The following is a 20,652-nucleotide window of genomic DNA, read 5'->3' as shown; positions in this document are numbered from 1 at the left end:
CCTGAAGCTTATACCCCACCCTCAGGGAAAAGCAGAATAGCAGGTGGGGAAGCAGGCTGCTGATTGACAGTGCTTATCTGAAATCCATTTGACCTGTGAGAGGTGGATTCAAGCCAGTCCCCTGAAGCTTATAAGAATTTAAGTTCATATAAAGAGATATGTTTTAGATATGTTAGTTAACATTACCACGTTTGTAATCTGTACTTCACATTGTAGAAAAGACAGTATATTCAGGCCTTCCAGTTATAGGAAAGCTTGGGACCCCAAATGACCTTGGCATGAATACTTTTTCTCTGTCCAGAAGATTGGGCGTAGAGATTAGACAGATGTTCTTAGCATAAGAGAAGCACTGCTAAAGTTTATTCTTAGAAGACAACCAAAGGAAATTTAAAATATTGAGCTTGTGATCATGATAATAGTAGTCAGTCCCTTACCAGCTAGATAAGAGCTTATCAGAACTCCGTTGATGAGTGTAAAGCTCTGAACTTTTGAAGCATTACATAACAATAGCATAAAGAGAAATCTGAAATAGTTTAAATTTTTGCATATGTATTAAATTACTCTCTTATACTTTTACACATTGTATTTAAACACTTTAAGACACTTTCTTAGACCTTTATAACTTGCATTTACATATATTTTTTTTTTTGGTTCTTTTTTTTTTTTTTTCCGGAGCTGGGGACCAAACCCAGGGCCTTGCGCTTCCTAGGCAAGCGCTCTACCACTGAGCTAAATCCCCAACCCCACATTTACATATATTAAAACACGTTTTAGTCCTTATGACTCACATAAACTTTCATATCTTACAGGCATAAACTTTACTGTTATTTACCAACAGACACAGGTTGTTGATTACAAAGAGCAGTCATTGTAAAGTGAGTCCCTTTAACTAAAACAATCTATCTCTTTCCAGAATCTGGTAGAACGTTAACCTGAGTCTAGACCTAGCAGTAGCTCTAGGCAAGTGAGGCCTGCGTCCTGATGTTACACTTGAAGCGATGAGGAGGCAGCTGAAACCTTGGGTGCTGCCTTTGCACTGAGACATCATCACTGGCCTTGTTGTCCACCCCATCAGACTGAGAAGGGTAGACTTCTCCTGCAGACACTCACGCTAGGCAGATGGTGCAGAGGTCCCAGGGCATCATTAGTCTTTGCCACCCAGGCCCAGGAGATCCAGCAAACTGTTCTGTGGAGTAGGAGCTTTGGGGATTGGCCTGCCTTATCTAGGGAAAATGGGGCAATCAGCTCCCAGTGTCCTGCTTGTCCACAGTTTGCACAGGGTCCTGAAATGATGAAGTCAGTGCAGTGCAGTGACCGGATTTGTCACCAGGTGGCTGGATTTGGCACATTTAAAGCAATCTCCAGATAATTCTTCTGTGTCTCATCATCATCATCTTTGGAGACCTTGGTGTGGGGGGGGGGTCACTGCTAGGATCTGGGGAACTCTGTAAGCTTTTCCCACTAAATATTTTAAATAGCATATTCAGCGGGTCTCCGAAAAGTTTTGAGGATCATTGTCTGTTAGCTATATCTAAACTAAATAGATTTGGTCATTTCTAGCTCCTTGTTTTAGGTTACAATTTGAAAACATACAGGAGGCTAAATAAGGCTGACCCCTGTAATTAATTACATTAGTTATCAGCATGGCTACAAGTATGGTTCTGAATACATTAAAGAGTTTGATTGTCACTTCTGTCTCCAACCTGAAGAAAAGAGCAACGGCACAGCGTTCTTCTCAAAGCAGTTTATTCAGGAACCTTACAGCATGCAAGCAGGAATCTTTTCTTTTTTCTCCCTTTCCTCAGCCCCCGAGCACACTCCCTTATATCCTCCCTCAACTCCGCCTCCTCAGTCCAGTCTGCGTCATCTCAGTTCATAGGTCTATGTCACATGGCCTGATCTTGCACAGTGGTGCGCCTGCGCAGCTCTCACAATGGACGTGGCTAGTTTCAGGTGTATGAGGAAGTCAGATGCTAGTCATGAGACTTAGCTGCAGTCCCGGGGGCCATCTTGGGACTGCCGCCACACCCGCTCCCCACATTTGATCATTTATAAGATGACTGACTACTAACTTGCATGACTTAATTACCTTGAACAGTTTACAATAAGGTAGTAATTTTTTTATAAGATTAGGATTTTGTAGCTTTATCTGTGTTAAATTTTTTTTTTTTTTTGGTTCTTTTTTTTGGAGCTGGGGACCGAACCCAGATCTGTGTTAAATTTTTTTATTATTTTATTTATTTACATGTCAAATGTTGTCCCCCTTCCAGGTCCCCCCTCCACAATCTCCCCACTTCATTTCCCCTCCCCTTCACCTCTAAGAGGGTACTCACCCACCCACCCACCCACCTACTCCTACCTCTCCCCTCTACTCCCACCTCACCCCTCTAGCATCCCCCTTCTCTGGGGCATCAAGTCTCCACAAGACCAAAGCACATCCCTTCCCCTGAGGCCAGATGAGGCAGTCAGTCCTCTGCTACCTATGTAGCTGGGGCCATGGACTGGGCCATGTGTGCTCTTTGGTTGGTGGTTTAGTCCCTGAGAGCTCTGAGGAGTTAACGTTAGTTGACACTGTTGCTCTTCCTATGGGGTTGCATTCCCCTTCAGCTCCTTCAGCTCCTCCCCTAACTCTTCCATTGGGGTTTCCAGGCTTAGTCCAATGGTTGGGGCTGTAAGTAATGCTGGTAATGGAGCTGGAGAAGTGGCTCAGAGATTAAGAGCACTGTCTGTTTTTCCAGAGGTCTTACATTCAATTCCTAGCAACAACATGGGGACTCAAAACCATCTATAATGAGATCTCAGGCCTTCTTCTGGCCTGCAGACATATATGGAGGCAGAATGCTGTATACATAATAAATAAATAAGTAAATAAATCTTTTTTTTTTTTTTTTCGGAGCTAGGGACCGAACCCAAGGCCTTGCGCTTGCTAGGCAAGTGTTCTACCACTGAGCTAAATCCCCAACCCCAAGTAAATAAATCTTAAAAAAAAAAGCCTTTTCCTATTTCAACCACAGGGGTCCCTGACTTTAGTCTAAGGTTCGGTGTGAAGTATCTGCTTCTGTCTTAGTCAGCTGGTTGTTGGCCTCTTGGAGGACAGCCATGCTAGGCTCCTGTCTGTAAGAACATCATAGCATCAGTAATAGTGTTAGGCCTTAGAGCCTCCCCTGAGATGGATCCCAAGTTAGACCTGTCACTGGACCTCCTTTCCCTCAGTCTCTTCTCCATTTTTGTCCCAGCAATTCTTTTAGACAGAAACAATTCTGGGTCAGAGTTTTTGACTGTGGGATGGCAACCCTATCACTCAATTGATGCCCTGTCTTTCTACGGGAGATGGACTCTACGAGTTCCTTTTCTTCACTGTAGGGCATTTTATCTAAGCCCCCTGCTTTTGAGTCCTGAGAGTCTCTCACCTCCCAGGTCTCTTATACTTCTTTTTTTTTTTTTTTTCTTTTTTTTTTTCTGGAGCTGGGGACCGAACCCAGGGCCTTGCGCTCGCTAGGCAAGCGCTCTACCGCTGAGCTAAATCCCCAACACCCTCTTATACTTCTATAGGGTCCCCCTACTTCCTACCTCACCCCCTGAGGTTGCATATTTCCATTTATTTTGCTGGCCCTCAGGACTTCTCTCCTGTCCCCCTGCCCATACCTAATCATTTCCCCTTCTCCCCACCCCATTCATGTTCCTCCCTCCTCCCACCACTGTACTCATAATTGTTTTCTTCCTCCTAAGTGGGATTGAGGCATTCTCACTTGGGTCCTTCTGCTTGTTAACCTTCTTGAGTTTTGTGGATTGTGTATCCTGGATATTCTGTACTTTTTTGGCTAATATCTACTTATTAGTGAGTACATACCTTGTCCTTTTGTGTGTGAGTTACCTCACTCAGGATGGTATTTTCTAGTGCCATCCATTTGCCTGCAAAACTCATGATGTCCTGTAGAAACAAATGGTCCTTACATATCTTAGGAGAGGATGCTGGGGGGGGGGCACGGAGGTGCAGTGGCCAGTGTGGGGTGTGTGCACTTGGGGCTGGTCTACTCCATCATTTCCTTTCTCTCCTATTATGTACACTCTGACTCCCACTTTACAACAGACTTTCAGATCTATGAACTGTAACCTAAAGATAGGACATTTATACAATGTAGGGGGAGACCAGACAAAAACCAACAGGACTTGGAGTGGAGAGAAGAGAAACAGGGAGTGGAGACTCTCTTTCCATTGACCTTGATCTACTGTAGCATTTGTAAAGGCCTTGAATGATACTAGACTCTAGGGTGCGGTTAGTTGGCCACATTTGGATCAGTTAGCTAAAGGATATTGAGGCGAGATTTTATTGCAAGAGTGGATAAATTTGGAGTCCTTTGGGTTGGGTGCTAGGTTGAAAGGGTGGAGTTTTTCTATAGATGAGACCATTCCCCTGGATGAGGAAGAGAGAAAGGTCCAGCGACTGTAGTTCAAGGCATCCCCAGGACTTGGTGTGTGAGAGGGACCCAAAGAGGAGTTCAGTAGGTCGTCACTGCAGTCCATGGGGTCAGGGACTGACTATCTGAGGAGGCTTGGTGCCAGGGTTTTCTAGTGAAGCCAAAATGTGAAAAATCAAGCTCAAGGATTCTGTAGCCCACAAGATTTATTGGCTATGCTTAGCTGAAGTCCTGGCTGGAGACATTTTCACCTCCCAGCCAGTCTCAGAGCTGTTCCCACGTACAAGGATCAGCAATATGTTACCTGTATTGTTGGTCCTATTGATTTCTTCAGGGGGTTTCCCCTTGTCATATCTGATTTTTATTCATTTTGAAGGAATTCATAGCTTTTCTTCTCTTGTGGAAACAAATGCACCACTTCTTCCCCAACTGTAACACATTTCCTTCCTTCCATTCTGAAGTTAGACATCCTTAATATAAACAGGCTGACTTCCTTCAGCAGGATTTTTCTGTAATCCATTGTCTCTCAGTAGTTTTTTTGTTGTTCATTAGTATTTAAAAAAAGATAAAGTCAATAAAGTATTATGTAATCTATCTCAGGGAGTCTTGTTACCCCGTTTTGTTTGTTTAGTATGTTTTTTAAGTACAGTTAGAGCTTTCTCCCACTGCTTGTCTTGTAGATTGTGCGGTACACCCGCAGTGTGCTTCATTGTAATATGTAAAAGATGTTCCATTTGACTAGAGACATATGTTGGAGCATTCTCAGTTTTGATTTGTACAGGTATCCCATAATTGCTGTAACTTCTAATAAATGCCTAGTTATAGAATCAGCCTTTTTGTGACTTAAAGCAATTGGCCACTTAAATCCTGAATATGTGCCTATGGTATGGTGTGTGTATTTTATTTTTTCAAACTCTGCAGAATGAAACATATATAATCTGTTGTATGATGTTGCTCTAAGGTAGCTTCAAACATAGTCTGTACTCTTAACTCAGTATATTCCAGTTCGGTGCGTTGCCATTCTAATTCCCCAAGCCTTTGTGGATTTTTTTCACTTGGTACTACCTTTTTTGCTGTTGCTGTAGGTTCCAGATTGGATTCTTCTGAAGATGCTTTATTCTGATCTAAAGACTCCTCTAACCTCTGTCCTATGGCCTGTAACCTAGCAGTCTGTCTTTCAGTCCTCTCTGTATCTAAGTCTGCTTTATTCTGATCTCTCTTAAAGAGGATATGTAAAATTATAATCATTACTAAATGTATAATTATTTTTATGCTGACAGTCAAAACAAAACTCTATGGGGTCCTAATGCCTTCTTCCATAGTGTTTTCCTTTTTTTTTCTTTTTCTTTTTTTTTTTTGTTTTTCCCCGGAGCTGGGGACTGAACCCAGGGCCTCACGCTTGCTAGGCAAGCGCTCTACCGCTGAGCTAAATCCCCAACCCCTTCCATTTTTTAACATGGAAAACATTTTCTTTTTTAATCTCTCCAATTCTCTCCTTTCTACAAGTACTTTATTATTTTTCTTTCTCTCCTTTCTTTCAATGTTCTTTTATTCATTTCTCTCTTATCATTCTCTAAACTTAATATCTGTTTGTCTGTTTAATTTTCTCTAAACTCTTTCCTCTAGGCAAACTTTAAAATATGATTTAACTTTATTTTACTATTTCAAACTAACTCTATCTATGAATTTTTATACCCAATTTCTTTCTTTCTTTAGCATTAAAACATAATTTCAAACATTTTTTTTTTACCTTATCAAAAGTTTGGCTGTGCTTGGATTTCTTCTTTTCTGTTTTTTTCTGGCTTCTTCTTCCCGTAGCTGTAACCAGCCATGCCCCTTCCCTTTTGCTCACAGGGGAATAGCAGTTCAGCCCTCTGGCTTAGACTGGCATGTATTCCCATGGTTTGTTTAGGGTCTTTGTGCCACCCTGGACTGGGCTGCTAGGTCTAGCAGGCTTTCCTTGTTGTTTTTTGGCCTGGGGCCACTTTTTTGCCCTCTGATGCCTGCTGGCTCTGGGGCGTGGCTCCTGGCCACAGTGTTTTGCTACCTTTTTGGCTTTGGACTGTTGCAGGCTCTTCCCACAGGTGTAGGCTGCTCATTCCCTCTGCCATACCTGGGAAGTGCACTACAGCCCAGCCAGAAAGAGACTGCAGCAGCTGAGTGAGCTCATCAGCCCCAGTTACAGGAGCTGTGCCTGGGAAGTGCGCTGAGGCTCTGGTAGAAGCGCTGGCTTTCCTAGTCAGCAGGGGCTTTTTTTTTTTTTTTTTAAAGAGCCACCTTCCACATTGCCTCTCTGTGGTTCACATTCCACTCTGGAATTTCTAGCCACACATTCAGTGTGCCATTTGTAACATGCTTTTTCTACCAGCACCTCAGTTCCCAAATAACTACTTTGAGACTTAGTTATTTATGAATACATGCCTAGGCCATAAGCTTGGGCTTGTTCCCTGACTCGCCCTTAACTTATATAACCTACCTATTCTATTCTATGCGTGTCACATGGCTGGTTACCTCTCCTCACTTTCATACATCTGTCACCTTAGAGCCTGGTGGCGAATCTTCCCACCTCTCACTAACTCACAGAGTTCCTATCTCTCTACCAGAACTCCCATGTCTTATTTCCTGCCTTTTGCTATTAGGCCACAACCTTTTATTGACAGGCGATGCTTCCACATAATACCTAAGAGATTTTTCTCTATAACCAAAATATCAAAATATTAGCTACAACAAGCTACAACAACCTCTCAACAAGGTTTTCGTTGAGAGATGAGCAACAATTTCTCACTCACTGAGCCAAACTTCTTTTGTTTGTTCATTTGGTTTTGAGACAAGGTCTCTCTCTGTAGCCCTGGCTATTCTACAACTTGCTTTGTAGCTCAGGCAAACCATGAGTTCAGAGATCTGCCTGTTTGTGCCTCCTGAGCTGGAACTCCAGGCAGGACCTACCACCCCTTGCTCGCACCAGACCTTTAACTTACTTTTTTTTTTTTTTAAGATTTATTTATTTATTTATTATATATAAGTACACTGTAGCTGTCTTCAGACACACCCAACCCCATTACAGATGGTTGTGAGCCACCATGTGGTTGCTGGGATTTGAACTCATGACCTCTGGAAGAGCAGTCGGGTGCTCTTAACCGCTGAACCATCTCTCCAGCCCGACCTTTAACTTACTTAAGTCCCTGTGTGATGTGGCTGTTCTTTGGAAACCTTCCAGAACAGGGATCAAAAGTGCTGGGCCTGCGGCGAGGAAGAGGCTTGTGTTTACTCTTCCCTACCCCTGCCTCCTTAAAAATTCTTTAACTGTGAGAAGCATGACCATTTAAAGCATTAACTAAGGAAGAGTAAAAAGGCACATTCTATTCTTGTATCTTCTCAGTGGCCACAGCATGCAGTTCATGATAGCAAATGCTTACAAACACATGACTCAGTGCCGTTTATTCGATCACTCCTTTGACTTTTATGGTTATCTTTATTATTCCCGCCATGTACTGTGACTTTTGTGGCTATCCTAGGAATAGCTTGGCTAGTCATGTGCCCAGTTGGCATACAGAGGACAAGTAGATCAAGGGCAGTTTTCTAAAAATGAATGCATATGGAGAGAGTGAGCTAGGAGCAGCCAGCACAATCTCTGTCCTGTTTGTGTGCTGGCATCAAGAGCCTGGCTGTACATTTTCTCTTGTCCTTGAAGCTGCCCCAGACATAGGTCACTATTTTCTTTGGCCTGTTACATAAGCTCTGGGCAAAGGTCTGTGCCTTAATTGCATAGGAATAATCTTGGTTATTAATTGTTTATGCCCAGTCTTTATTTGTGTTGGTTCTGATTTTGCATGAAGGTTATTCTGGGTTCTTGTAAAGTCCATTATCCAATCATATTCTGTGTATAGGACATAATTTTGAGAGCCAACTCTGAGTGAGGAAATTAGAAACAATTTCACTTGGTAATTATATGTTTTAAAAAAGAGCAGTCCATCAGTAAAGTATTTTCTGGATGAGCATGAAAATCCAAGTTGCCTATGCAAGCTGAATGCCAAGGTGCAAACTTGTAACCTGGTTTCTCGGAAGGCATCATGGCAGAGAAGGCTCAGTGCAGGCCAGGGAGGCAGCTGGTCTCAGTGTGTCTGCTGGAGGGGGGAGGGAGTGCTGTTTCTCCTTTTATGTCAGTTCAGGATCCCACCTCTAATGCTGCCACCCACATCGAGTGTCTTCCCTCTTTAGGTATACCTTTCTGGAAACACCTTATAAGACATCCCGAGAGGTGTTTCCATGGTGATTCTAAAGCCAGTGAAATTGACTCACCATTGCCAATTTGTTTAATCATTAGTGAGTGGGAATGGGAATGGGTGTAGGTTTTTCTCTTCTAAAACATGAGGAATTGGATTAAATGACCTCTTGAGATCCTAAATTCTGGAACTTTATTCTCAGCCTTAGCAGGAGGGCAGTTGTAAATCTAAAGGTCTGAAGGGGAAGAGGATATGTGTGCACTGCCGACTGCACAGGATGTGGTGTGTGTGAAGTCAGTGAGATGGTGAAGGGGAAGCTGCGCTTACAGATGTTAGGTACCTCCCCGTGGGACACATGGCCGAGGCAACTTTATAAAGACAACATTTCACTGGGACTGGCTTACCGATTCAGAGGTCAGTCCATTAGCATCAAGGAAAGAACATGGCAGTGTCCAGGAAGACATGGGGCTGGAGAAACTGGGAGATCTGCATCTTCCAAAGGCAGACAGGAGAAGACTGACTTCCAGGCAGCTAGGACATCCACATCCAAAGCTTACATCCACAGTCACTCACTTTCTCTAACAAGGCCACACCTACTCCTATAAGGTCACACCTCCTAATAATACAACTCCCTGGCCCAAGCCTGTTCAAACCACCACAGGGGATTATGGTATTAGGCTTTTTGGAGCCAAGTTTCAGGTTGCTTTGTTCATGTTAGCTGCCTGTGAAAGATCCCTCTAGCTAGGCTCAGTAGCTCAGCCACTTACCTAGACTGTGCGTAGTCCTAGGTTCAGTTCCCAGGTGTTGCAACAAGGAAAGAGAAATACCATCTAGGACAGTAGCTCTCAGCCTTCCTAATGCTGTGGCCCTTTAATACAGCTTCTCATGTTGTGATAACCTCCAACCATAAAATTATTTTGTTGCAACTTCATAACTGTAATTTTGCTACTCTTATGAATCATAATATAATTATCTGTGTTTTCTGGTGGTCTTAGGCAACTCAGTAAGAGTCCCAGAGAGGTTTCAACCCATAGGGTTTATTTCACTTCCTAGTGATCTTTGGGTGACAGGAGAATGACATGTGACCCGAATCACAGGGATAAACATGTCTCTGCAGTACTTACACAGAGAGCATCCATGTGCTGGACTGTCTTCTGTGCTGTTTTGCTCTGCCTGAGTTTGCATCAGTTTGGACACTAATTGCCTGTTGGCTTGTGCTAGAATTACACTCTTATTACTTTGTCATTCCTAACTCTGACTCCCAGGAATCATGTTCATCAGAAGTCCATCACAGGGACAAAATTGTCCCCAGTTCCCGTCCTCCAGATCTCGTACCCTTTAATTACCACACAGGCACTGCCGAAGCTGCATCTCTGCTGTTCTGCCTGGGATATGAAGAAAAGCTATGTCTTTCTCTACTCCTTATGTTCTACCCTCTCTTTCTCTTGTCTCCTGTGAGTTAATGAAGTCTGTTAGGTGTTCATCCATTCACAGTAGTTTTGTGAGTGCTAGGATTGAGGGAGAGAAGGGTGTAGGGTTCTGGGGCAGTGTAAAGAGAGAGGGCAAAAAGAGAGCAGAGTCTGACCTTCAGGGGACTGTTTATTAGCACACACAGTGGGTATTAGCCTCTCTCCGCTGGGCAGCTGAGGAGCCTGACAAGGGAAAACCCTTTGTAAGGGTAGGCTGAGAAGCTTCAGAATGAGGAAATTGTCACAGCCCTAGAGGGCTGTGTGGTTCTGCAGTCTCTCCTATCTGAAATTGTTTGTTTGAGATAAGACAAGTTATCCTGGGACATAGGTTTTCCCAACAGACACTTCTTTCTGGGATGCTGATCAAGGCCCGCTGTAATCTCACAACCACAGCACTATATCAGTGGTAGCTCCAAACAGCTGAGCAAGGTGGTCTGCAGCAAGACAGACGTTTGGACTGAGGTTAGTCATCTACGTGGCTTTCCTAGCCGGCTTGTACTCTCAGCTGCCAGTAGGAGCTAAGAAGACTGTGTGATCTATTGTGGGTACCTGTGGAGCTTCCCCAACCCTGCCTGAGTCACTTGTTAACGGACACCATCAGGCAAGCTGCCTGTGCTTTGCCTTTCCAACACAAAACCCTAGAGAACTTTCCTCCAGACAGGAGTAGAGTGCATACATCAGGGTTCCTGCCTTCTTCGTCTCTATCTCCTTGCTATCTGAGGGAATAGTGAACCTTGAGAACAGAATGTAGGCACAGCCAGCCTCTGGCACTGTCCTCGTCCGCTGCTTGTCTAACTCCTAGAGGACTGCATGGGAGGACTGTTGTATGGCTGGTAGCCTTTGCTAAGTCACTTCCACTCATCTTTCCCTGCTGTTCCAAATCAAAGCACAGAACTCTTCTCTAAGAACAGTGAACTTCATACAAAGTACCGACAGCATAGAAGAATGGACTTCTTTACTGACCAAAACCAGATGTAGTTTAAGAAGATCACTGAAGCCAGGAGTGGTGGTGTGCTCCTGTAATCGCTGTACTTGGTGGGGAAGCACAGGCAGGAAGATAATGAACTCCAGCTTCGCCTGGGCTACCTTAAAATCTTGTCTCAAAGGCTAGGTAAGAGAACCTGCTGCACAATCGTTTGGAGCTGAGTTCAAATCCCAGCACCACAAGTCAGATGTCAGATGCATGCTTATAATCCCGGCGCTGAGAGAACCGAAGGCTTTAGCTGATTTCCTCCTTTCCCTCTCAGTGCAGGGCGGGGCAGGATGGGCACAGAAGTTGGATCCGATTCATAAACAAGTGTCCTAGGTCAGTGTTTTACCCTGTGGGTCAAAACCCTTCAGGGGTCAACTGACACTCTCGCAGAGGGTGCCTAAGGCCATTGGGAAACAGCTATTTATGTCATGAATCGTAACAGTAGCAAAATGACAGTTTCGAAGTAGCAGTGATGTATTTTCCCTTGGGAGTCACCACAGCGTTAGGGCCTGCATTAAAGGCTCCAGGGTTAGGAAGGGTGGAACCACTGCCCTAGGTGATTTTTTTGTTTATTTTGCTATAATAAGGTGTTTAAAGTTGCGAAGTTACCCCTGGGACTTGACAGTACTTTATATTCGTCAAGATCGCTTTGTGCGGACAGTCTTTCCTGAATGTCAGGCAGAGAAAATCCTTTCTGGTAAAAGTTGCTGTGAGTGGACAGAACAAGCTACATTTTCATTTGCACAACTAGAATACTTAAGATCCTACACCGCCCCTCCCCCAGGTGGCAGGAGGTTGTTCATTGGTCAGGAATGCTGGCTGCTCTTGCAGATGACTGGAATTTGGGTCCCAGCACCCAGCTAACAATTACCTGTAACTCCAGCTACAGGGGATCTGAGGGCACTGACATTTGTGTGCACATATACAAAATGAAAAAAATCTTTAAAATTTTAATAAAAAAGCATTTTTTTCTTGTTCTGGTACCGGGTATTGAGCATGCACACTAGGTAAGTGGTGTACAGTTGAGCTATATTGCCAGGACTTGGGAGCAGTGGGTGGTTGGTTTTGTTTTTGAGAGGCTCATTCAATAACCTATGCTGTCCTTATATAGCCCAGGTGGCCTAAAATCACAACAGTCCTCCTGCCTACCCTCCCAAGGCCAGCCCTTTAAATATAGGCTCACAGGAAGTCACCTCTGTAGGCCTAAACTTTGGCTCAGCCTGCCTCTACCCGAGCCTCTAAAGTAGCTGGGATGACAAGCACGTGCCAGCTCACCTGACAGCTTTTCACCTTTTGATGAGCTGGCTTCCCACAGGGCAGCGGTGCTGCTGTGGGTCCTTCAGTGTGGCTGCCACATCTGGTAACCAGTCAGAATATCTACCTGCCAGTACTGATGTCTGAAACAGATGCGAGGTGAAACTTGGACAGTAGACGCTAGGAGTGTGAGGTGGAAGGGGTTTGTACTTTACTTGTAAATTGAGAAAGTTTGATGGGGAGATCACCATGTGGGAGTGGGTTTGGAACTCTAAGATGTCAATTTAGCAGTCACATCTCTGAGCTTAATTGCTTGTAAGAAGTGGTAAAAAGAAGTAGATGTTTCTAAAACCTTAAATGGGCAGATAAGAAGACGGTGCACCTGGGGAGATGACTGGTTTTCTTTAAGATGGTGTCATTTAGCACAGGCTGGATTTCACTGATGTTTTCCTGCCACTGGACCTTTTTGCTTCCCAAGCACTTCTCCCACTATTCACTACCTCTGTGCATGGCCAACTCTGCAGTCTTCTCTGACATAAGAGACTTGTCAGCTTTCCCCCCAGTCTTTTTCAAAAGATTATACATGAAAACCAGGAAACAAACTCTGAAAACCCTCTCTGGGGACAGGGTAGGAGGTTTCCTGTCCTTGGTAACTACTATTATGCCAACCTCCTTAAAGAGCACTGTTAACCCCTCATAACCTGACCTTTCCTCTACTGCACCCGAAGCAGATCTACTCATGCCTCAGCCACTTTGGGCGCCGCCTGTTTCAAAATCAGTTTTATTATTGGATATTTTATTTATTTACATTTCAAATGTCATCCCCATTCCGGGCTTCTCCTTCGCAAATCCTCTATCCCATCCCCCCTCCTCCAGTTTCTATGAGGGTGCTCCCCACCCACCCACTCCCACCTCACTGCCCTGGCATTCCCCTACACTGTGAAGGCATTGAGCCTTCACAGGACCAAGGGCCTCTCCTCCCATTGATGCCAGACAAGGCCATCCTCTGCTACATATGCGGCTGGAGCCATGGGTCTTTTCATGTTTTTACTCTTTGGTTGGTGGTTTAGTCCCTGGGAGCTCTGGGGAACTAGTTGGTTGATATTGTTTTTCCTATGGGGTTGCAAACCCCTTCAGCTCCTTCAGTTCTTTCCGTAACTCCTCCCCTGGGGTCCCCATGCTCAGTCCATTGGTTGCTGCGAGCATCTGTATCTGTATTTGTCCAGCTGTGGCAGAGTCTCTCAGGAGACAGCTATATCAGGCTCCTGTCAGCAAACACTTCTTGGCATCAGCAATAGTGACTGGGTTTGGTGGCTGCATATGGGATGGATCCCCAGGTAGGGCAGTCTCTGGATGGTCTTTCCTTCAGTCTCTGCTCCACACTTTGTCCCCGTATTTCCTTTAGACAGGAACAATTCTGGATTAAAAATTTGGAGATGAGTGGGTGGCCCCACAACCGGAGGCCTTGCCTCACTCTGGATTTGGTCTTTTCAGGTTCCCCTTCCTCTTTGTTGGGCATTTCAGCCAATCTCATTCCTGTTGGGTTCTAGGAGCCTCTTGCTTTCCTGGCATCTGGGACTTTCTGGTGGCTACCCCCACTTCCCCATCCCCCCATTGCTACACACCTCTGTTCAATTTCCTGACCCTCTGTATGTCATCCCTGTCTCCTCCCATACCTGATCAAAATCTCCTCCCATACCTGATCAAAATCAGCTTTTAGTAAGAGGTCTCAGATGCTTCGACCCCCACAGTCCAGAGGTAGGAGAGAAAGATGGTAAATAGGACAAGGGGTTCGGCCTGTTTAGGAGGAGTTCCTTGGGGTGATTCCAGCCTCCATTGTCAGGACACCAGCAGTCCAGTTCAGTAGTGCCAGGATACAGCAAGTCAGCAGCCAAATGAAGATCTGCGAAGACGAAGACGAAGACCAACAAAGTGTTGCAAGGCTGACTGTGCAAGCGAACCATCTCTGTCCACTGAGTCCTACTTATACTCTCTCCAGATAGCATGTCCTCCCACGGGGCTTGCCTCAGCAAAACACCACATGAGTCTGCATCACATGACCCAACCAGAAACCTCCTGTCCTCACCAACCAAGTGCTAAGATTATAGGGGTGTGCCTCCACACTGACCCACTTTTTAAAAATGTTCCAGTTTATCTGGGCTAGAGGGAACCAGGGCCTTGTCTATACTAGACGACTGTGTAGCATTGAGCTGCACTATCCAGCCTTTAGTCTGCTTTTAAATGACCTTGAGCCTGGTGGCACAGGCCTGCTATTCCATGTATTCAAAAAGCCAGGTCAAAGCCACCTTATGGGGTAAGCTCAGGGCCTACTTGGGCAACTTAGACCCTGTATCAAATAAAAAATGAAGAACTGGGGATGTGTTTCAAGGGCTAAGGTTCTGCTGAGCAAAGGTGAGGACCTAAGCTTGATCACCATAGTCCAGTAAAAGTGTTGTGCACACACACACTAAAATGAAAAATGTAGCTGAGTAGCAGTGGCACACACCTTTAATCCCAGCACTCGGGAGGCAGAGGCAGGAGGATCTCTGTCAGTTTGAGGCCACCTTGGTCTACAAAGTGAGTTCAAAGACAGCAAGGGCTATTACACAAAGAAATCCTGTTTCAAAAAACAAAAAACAAACAAAAGAAAGGACTATATAGCAGAGACTTACTAAGCAGGTACAAAGCCCTAGGTACTACCTCCACTATTGCAAATAAATAAAAGACCCTAAGAATGCATACCATAAAAGCAAGAAATAGACAGATAGCATTATATTAGACTATACATAGCAAAAATAGAAGTAATGTGGACAACCTACAAAATGAGAAATTGTCAAAATGTTCATCTACCAAAAGATCTATTAAAAGATTTCTTTTTTGAGCTGGGTATGTTAGTAGAGTCCTTTAATCCCATGGGAAACAGAGGCAGGAGAATCTTTGTGAGCACAAGACCAGCCAGGGCTTCATAATGAGACTGTGTGTGTGTGTGTGTGTGTGTGTGTGTGTGTGTGTGTGTGAGATATTATATATAATTTTTAAAAAATTATGTGTATGGGTGGTGGTAGAGGCCAGGGGATTGGATTCCACTGGAGCTGGAATTACAGGACGTTGTGAGAGCCCCACTTCCCTAGGTGCAGGGAAACATACTTGGGGCATCTGCAAGAACAGTATGCATTTAACTGCTAATCCATCTCTCTGACTTCCTGACAAGAGATTGATACCAGAAGTTATATAGAACTCAAAAACATAACCAGATAATACAGTTTAAAAATGAGCCAGAGCTTCAGATGTGATAATTCTTTCATTTGGGAGGTGGAAGCCAAAGGATCAATAATTAAGATAAGCCTCTATGTAAAACAAGTTTTAGGCTAGTCTGGGCTCCATGAGATTCTCTTTTACACATGGATGGGGGAAGGCACTGAAGGTGCAGTTATATTGGGCAGGGGTCTGGGGTGTAGCTCAGCGGTGGGACACTTACCTAGATTTCCGTGGCTCTGGGCTCACTGAAGACGAGCATCCTTCTCAGTTATAGCGAGTTGGAGGCCATGCCTGTGTTTGGGATGTATACACACATATGTGGTACAGTGGACAAGATAGTATGTGCCTGTGATCCCAGCACTCAGTCAGAGGCAGGAAGATCGTGAATTTGATGTCAGCCTGGGGTCTGAGCCAGACAGTCTTCTCTTCTGTCCCTGTCTTATTCTTCTGTTGCTGTGACAAAACCATAACCAGCCATTGGCCATTTATTGGCCATGGTTTCAGAACTTAGAGTTGTCTTAGGTTACTGCTGCTGTGATGAATCACCATAACTGACCCAACCTGGGGAGGAAAGGGTTTATTCAGCTTAAGCTTCCGCATCACTGTTCCTCATCAGGAGGAAGTCAGGAAGGAACTCATACAGGAGCTGATGGAGAGGCCATGGAAGAGTCCTGCTTACTGCCTTGTTCCTCATGGCTTGTTCAGCTTGCTTTCTTATCAAACCCAGAACCACCAGCCCAGAATTAGCCTGACCTACAATGACTGTGCCCTCCCCATTAATCACTAATTAAGAAAATGTCCTACAGGCTTGCTTGCAGCTCAGTCTTCAGACATTTTCTCAATTGAGGGTCTCTTCTCTCAGATAACTGTAATGCATGTTAAATGGGCATAAAACTGCCATTGTAAGAGTCCATGAAGGCTGAGCAAATGCACAGCAGCAGGAACAGCTGAGCTCACATTGACCCAAAAGCAGGAGGCAGACAGAGACACACGGGGAATGGTGTCAGTGCTTTGAAACCTTAAAAGCCCACCCCTAGTAACACACCTCTTCCAACAAGGCCACACCTCCTAATCCTTCCCAAACTGTACCACCAGCTGGGACCAAACATTTCAACATACAAGCCTATTTGTGGCCATTCTCATCCTACAACATTCTACAACAGTTCCTCCTTACTACCAAAAATAATTGTTTACAGAGGAGTGGGATATTATTGAGCCCAATAAAGGATAAATCCTGTCACCTGTAGTCAAATGAAGTGTATGGAATTAGAGGATGTATATCAACAAGATAAGCCAGACACAGAAAGACAAATACCATATTCTCTTAGACATGGAAGTTTTTAAAAATATTTGGTCTTAATGTAGAGTAGTGATTACTGACACTGATAATTGGGGGAGGGCAGAGAGCTGTTGGGTAATGGGCACCGGAAGGCACCGGATGGAAGAAATAGGTGCTAGTGTTTCATACCACAGTGAGATGGTGGTGTTTTACAACTACCTATTTTACATAAACATACGTAGGGGGGTTCTTTTGTTAATTTTTAACTTTTATTTTTTTTAACTTTGAAAAACTTAATTTTTTAAACTTGGGAGCTCTCAAAAGCTCCAAGGCTCTAAACATAAATAATGAGAAAAGGTTATTTATGTTTTAGTTATTCTGACTTAGTCTTTTTTTTCTTTCTGTGTATATTGAAATAGCACACTATAACCCATAAATTAATCTTAAGTATTGTGTGTTTCTTTTGTTTTTAGTTGCATATCAAACAATGGATTTCTTCCTCAGTCGCTGGTTCCTTTTTCCCCACTAAGTAGTTCCTTCTGCTTTCATTGTCACATGTGCTCTATTAGGCTCTTGTTTCCCACCCCTCCCTTAAACCTCGTCCACTCCTCATAGCCCTTTACTACTTTCAGGTCACACACACACACACGCACGCACACACACACATATGCACACACACACACACACACAGGCACACACACACATGCGCACACACACGCACACAGAGGCACATGCACAATTACATGTTAATAATAACAAAATGCCTTGGTTGCCGAGGCTCTTCTGACTTATGGGTTCCTATAGAGCTATTCTGCTTTTATTTATTTAATGTTTCATTACACTTATTTGTGTGTGTGTGTGTGTGTGTGTGTGTGTGTGTGTGTGTGTGTGTGTGCGCATTTGTATGTGGACACATCGCATGTGTACACATGGGTGGAGGTTAGATGACACATCGTGGGAGCCAGTTTTCTCCTTCTACTGTGTACAACCTGGAGCCACCATGGTCATCACACTCAGTGATGCCGCTGAGCCATCCTGCTGGTCCTTACTTACCTTTATTGATTATATTGATTATGATTTGAATAATTTGTTTTTTTTTTCTCTAAAGCCTTGATAAACTTGCTGAAGTTCCTTATGTCAAATGAAACTGTACTTTTGGCCAAACACAACATTTTTACATTGACCCTTATGGTGAGTATTAATAAAAATATTTTTTTAAAGCCAATATACTAAGGCAGAAGTGGGCTGGTTTGTAATAGGAGCCAGGGTCTGGGATCTAAGCTATATTTTCCTTTTGGGTTTGGCCTGGGAGGCATGGATACAGGTCATATCTCTATGAAGATTGAGTTTGGTTCCAGCTAAGAATCTGCACTCTTGCAGTGTCTGTGTAGGTGAGGAGTAAGTTTTCTAGAGGATTCCTGGCCAGATAAGTAGTTGCATCATCATTGTACTTGGCTTCTGAAGAGTACACAGAAATGCTTATCTGGCTGGTAATTCAGGGCAGAAGGAGGCACCGAACCTTTCAGTTGTCTATACAGCATGTAAATCTTAAGTATTTGGTGGGGATGAATGTCCTGATTTTGTAGTATCTGTAATTGCAGAACTATGCCCAAGATGGCCAATTTTCAACTCTCAGCATGACAACAAAGTCATGCAGGGTTGAGACATGTGGCAGTACCTTATTATATGATACTCCGTCACATGGATAAGTTAGTTTCAGAGTACATGTAAGAGTAAAGGTAGACAGTAAGTAAGCAATTTGTTAGTTTTTATCAGTGAATTTTTAATAATTATTTTACAACCGGTTTACAAAGTCCCGAAGTAGTATATATCTGGAAATCAATAAGAGATGCCTACAGCATACCACTAGTGGTGCTTTTCTGGTCTTCTCAGCATGGTGTCTGGATAAGGGCTATTGCTTCTCTTTCAGATTGTGAACCTATTTAACATGTTCATCACATACGGTGACACATTCCTGCCAACCCCCAGCAGCTATGACGAGCTTTACTATGAGATTATCCGCATGCACCAGAGCTTTGACAACCTCTACTGCATGGGTAAGCTCTGTCTTTCTCCTTATCTTTCTCTGCCCTGTCCAGTAAGTAACAGGAAAATACTATGAAAGATTCCCTAGTTGGATGGTATAGAAGTAAATAGATCATAGCTAGGCATGATAGTGAATGACTTTGATTCTAGCACTCAAATGGCAGAGGCAGACAGATCTCTGTGAATTCCAGAAACCAACCTGATAAATAGAGCCCTGAGGTGTACTGGCCATCTAGCCTAGCCTACTCAGTGAGCTTCAGGCCATTGAGGGCCCCTATCTCAAAATAGGAGGTAGAGAGCATCCTTGAGGAGTTACATCCTGCCTGCTAGGTGAGTGCTCTCTTGTTGACCCTTAAAAAACAAAGCAGAACAAAACAAAAGCTCACCAGCAAAACATGTCAGTGACTCAAAACCATGTACAACTCCAGTTCTAGGGGGAATCCAATGCCTTCTGACCTTTACAGGCACATGAGTGTATGTATGCACACGGTATACGTAATCTCATACAGGAACAAACCCGTACAGACAAAATGTTTTTAAACGTGTGTTAAAGGAGACAGGGCAATGAAATGGCTCATTTGGTAGTAACAGTACTCACTGTACAATACTGCTTACTTTATTTGAGTCATTGGAACCCATGGTGAAAAGAAAGAACAAATTCTCAAAAGTTGTCTTCTGACCCCTATGTGCACATTGTAACTGTACTTCAAACTAAAGATATTATTTATATAGCAAATTATGGGAAACAAAAGTAATACACTATTAAAGTCATGAAAGAAAGACTGAGGAAACTTACCCCAGTTGGGGATTTTAGGCTGAGGATGTAATTCAGTTGATAGAGTGCTTTTCTTGGAATGTAGGAAACTCTGGGTTCAATCCTTAGCACACATAGCAGTGTATGCTCACACACACCTGTGGTCTCAGCGCTCTGGAGGTAGAAGCAGGAGACTCAGAAGTTCAAGGTCATTCTCATTGACATAAAGAGGTCTAGGCCAATCTGGGCTACCTGAGCTGTTGTCTGCAAAAGCAGCCATAGGTGGGCTGGGGAGGCAGCTCAGTTGTAAAGTACTTGCCTAGCAAACATAAGGACCTAAGATCTGGCCTCCGATGTAAAGATGGTGTCTGTGTAATCCCAGCTGGAGAGTTAAATCTGGAGAAATTTGAGTTCATAAAACTCTGTTTCAAAAAAAAATTGGGGTTGGGGATTTAGCTCAGTGGTAGAGCGCTTGCCTAGCAAGCAGAAGGCCCTGGGTTCGGTCCCCAGCTCCGAAAAAAAAAAAAAAAAAAAAGGGAAAAAAATTACATATATGTGACGAGGGGTTAGGGATACAGCGCAGTGGTAGAGCGCTTCCTAAGTGCATGACGTGGGTTTGATCCCAGCATGGAGGTAGAAACAGGAAGATCAAAAGTTCAGGGTCACAATTGGCTTCACAACAAACTCAAAGCCAGCCTGAGTTAGAGGAGGCACTGTCTTGAGGTTTTTAAATTTTGTTTTGTGTGTGTATGTGTGTGCACGTATGTGTGCATGTGCACATCCACATGTACATCTCTGTGGTCAGAAATGTGCATAGAGGCCAGAAGATTGAGGGAATCCAGATGTGGCGTTATGTACCATCAGTCTCAGCATCGAGGGCATCCTGGTGTGTAGGACATGGCTGCTGCCTAAGTGTGGATCCAGTGTCTTTTTCCGAGCTCCACAGGAACCTGCACTCAGTGTACACACACATACACA

At 44.0% G+C, this 20,652-nt stretch overlaps 1 protein-coding gene across 5 annotated transcripts in view; it reads left to right on the top strand.

The window, feature by feature from the left end:
- Nucleotides 1–20,652, top strand: part of Armh3 (armadillo-like helical domain containing 3) — a 182,400-nt gene that overhangs the window by 85,533 nt on the left and 76,215 nt on the right. For all 5 annotated transcript variants that reach the window (XM_039101424.2, XM_017590384.3, NM_001402549.1 and 2 more), the window contains 2 exons: nucleotides 17,983–18,065; nucleotides 18,805–18,931. In XM_039101424.2, coding sequence (XP_038957352.1) covers nucleotides 17,983–18,065; nucleotides 18,805–18,931 — 210 coding nt within the window. The remainder of the gene's footprint in view (nucleotides 1–17,982; nucleotides 18,066–18,804; nucleotides 18,932–20,652) is intronic.

The sequence above is a fragment of the Rattus norvegicus genome, chromosome 1, assembly GCF_036323735.1.
Source record: "Rattus norvegicus strain BN/NHsdMcwi chromosome 1, GRCr8, whole genome shotgun sequence".
NCBI classification, from domain to species: domain Eukaryota; kingdom Metazoa; phylum Chordata; class Mammalia; order Rodentia; family Muridae; genus Rattus; species Rattus norvegicus.
Note: the sequence above shows the minus strand (reverse complement) of the source record. Positions and strands in the feature narration are given on the sequence as shown.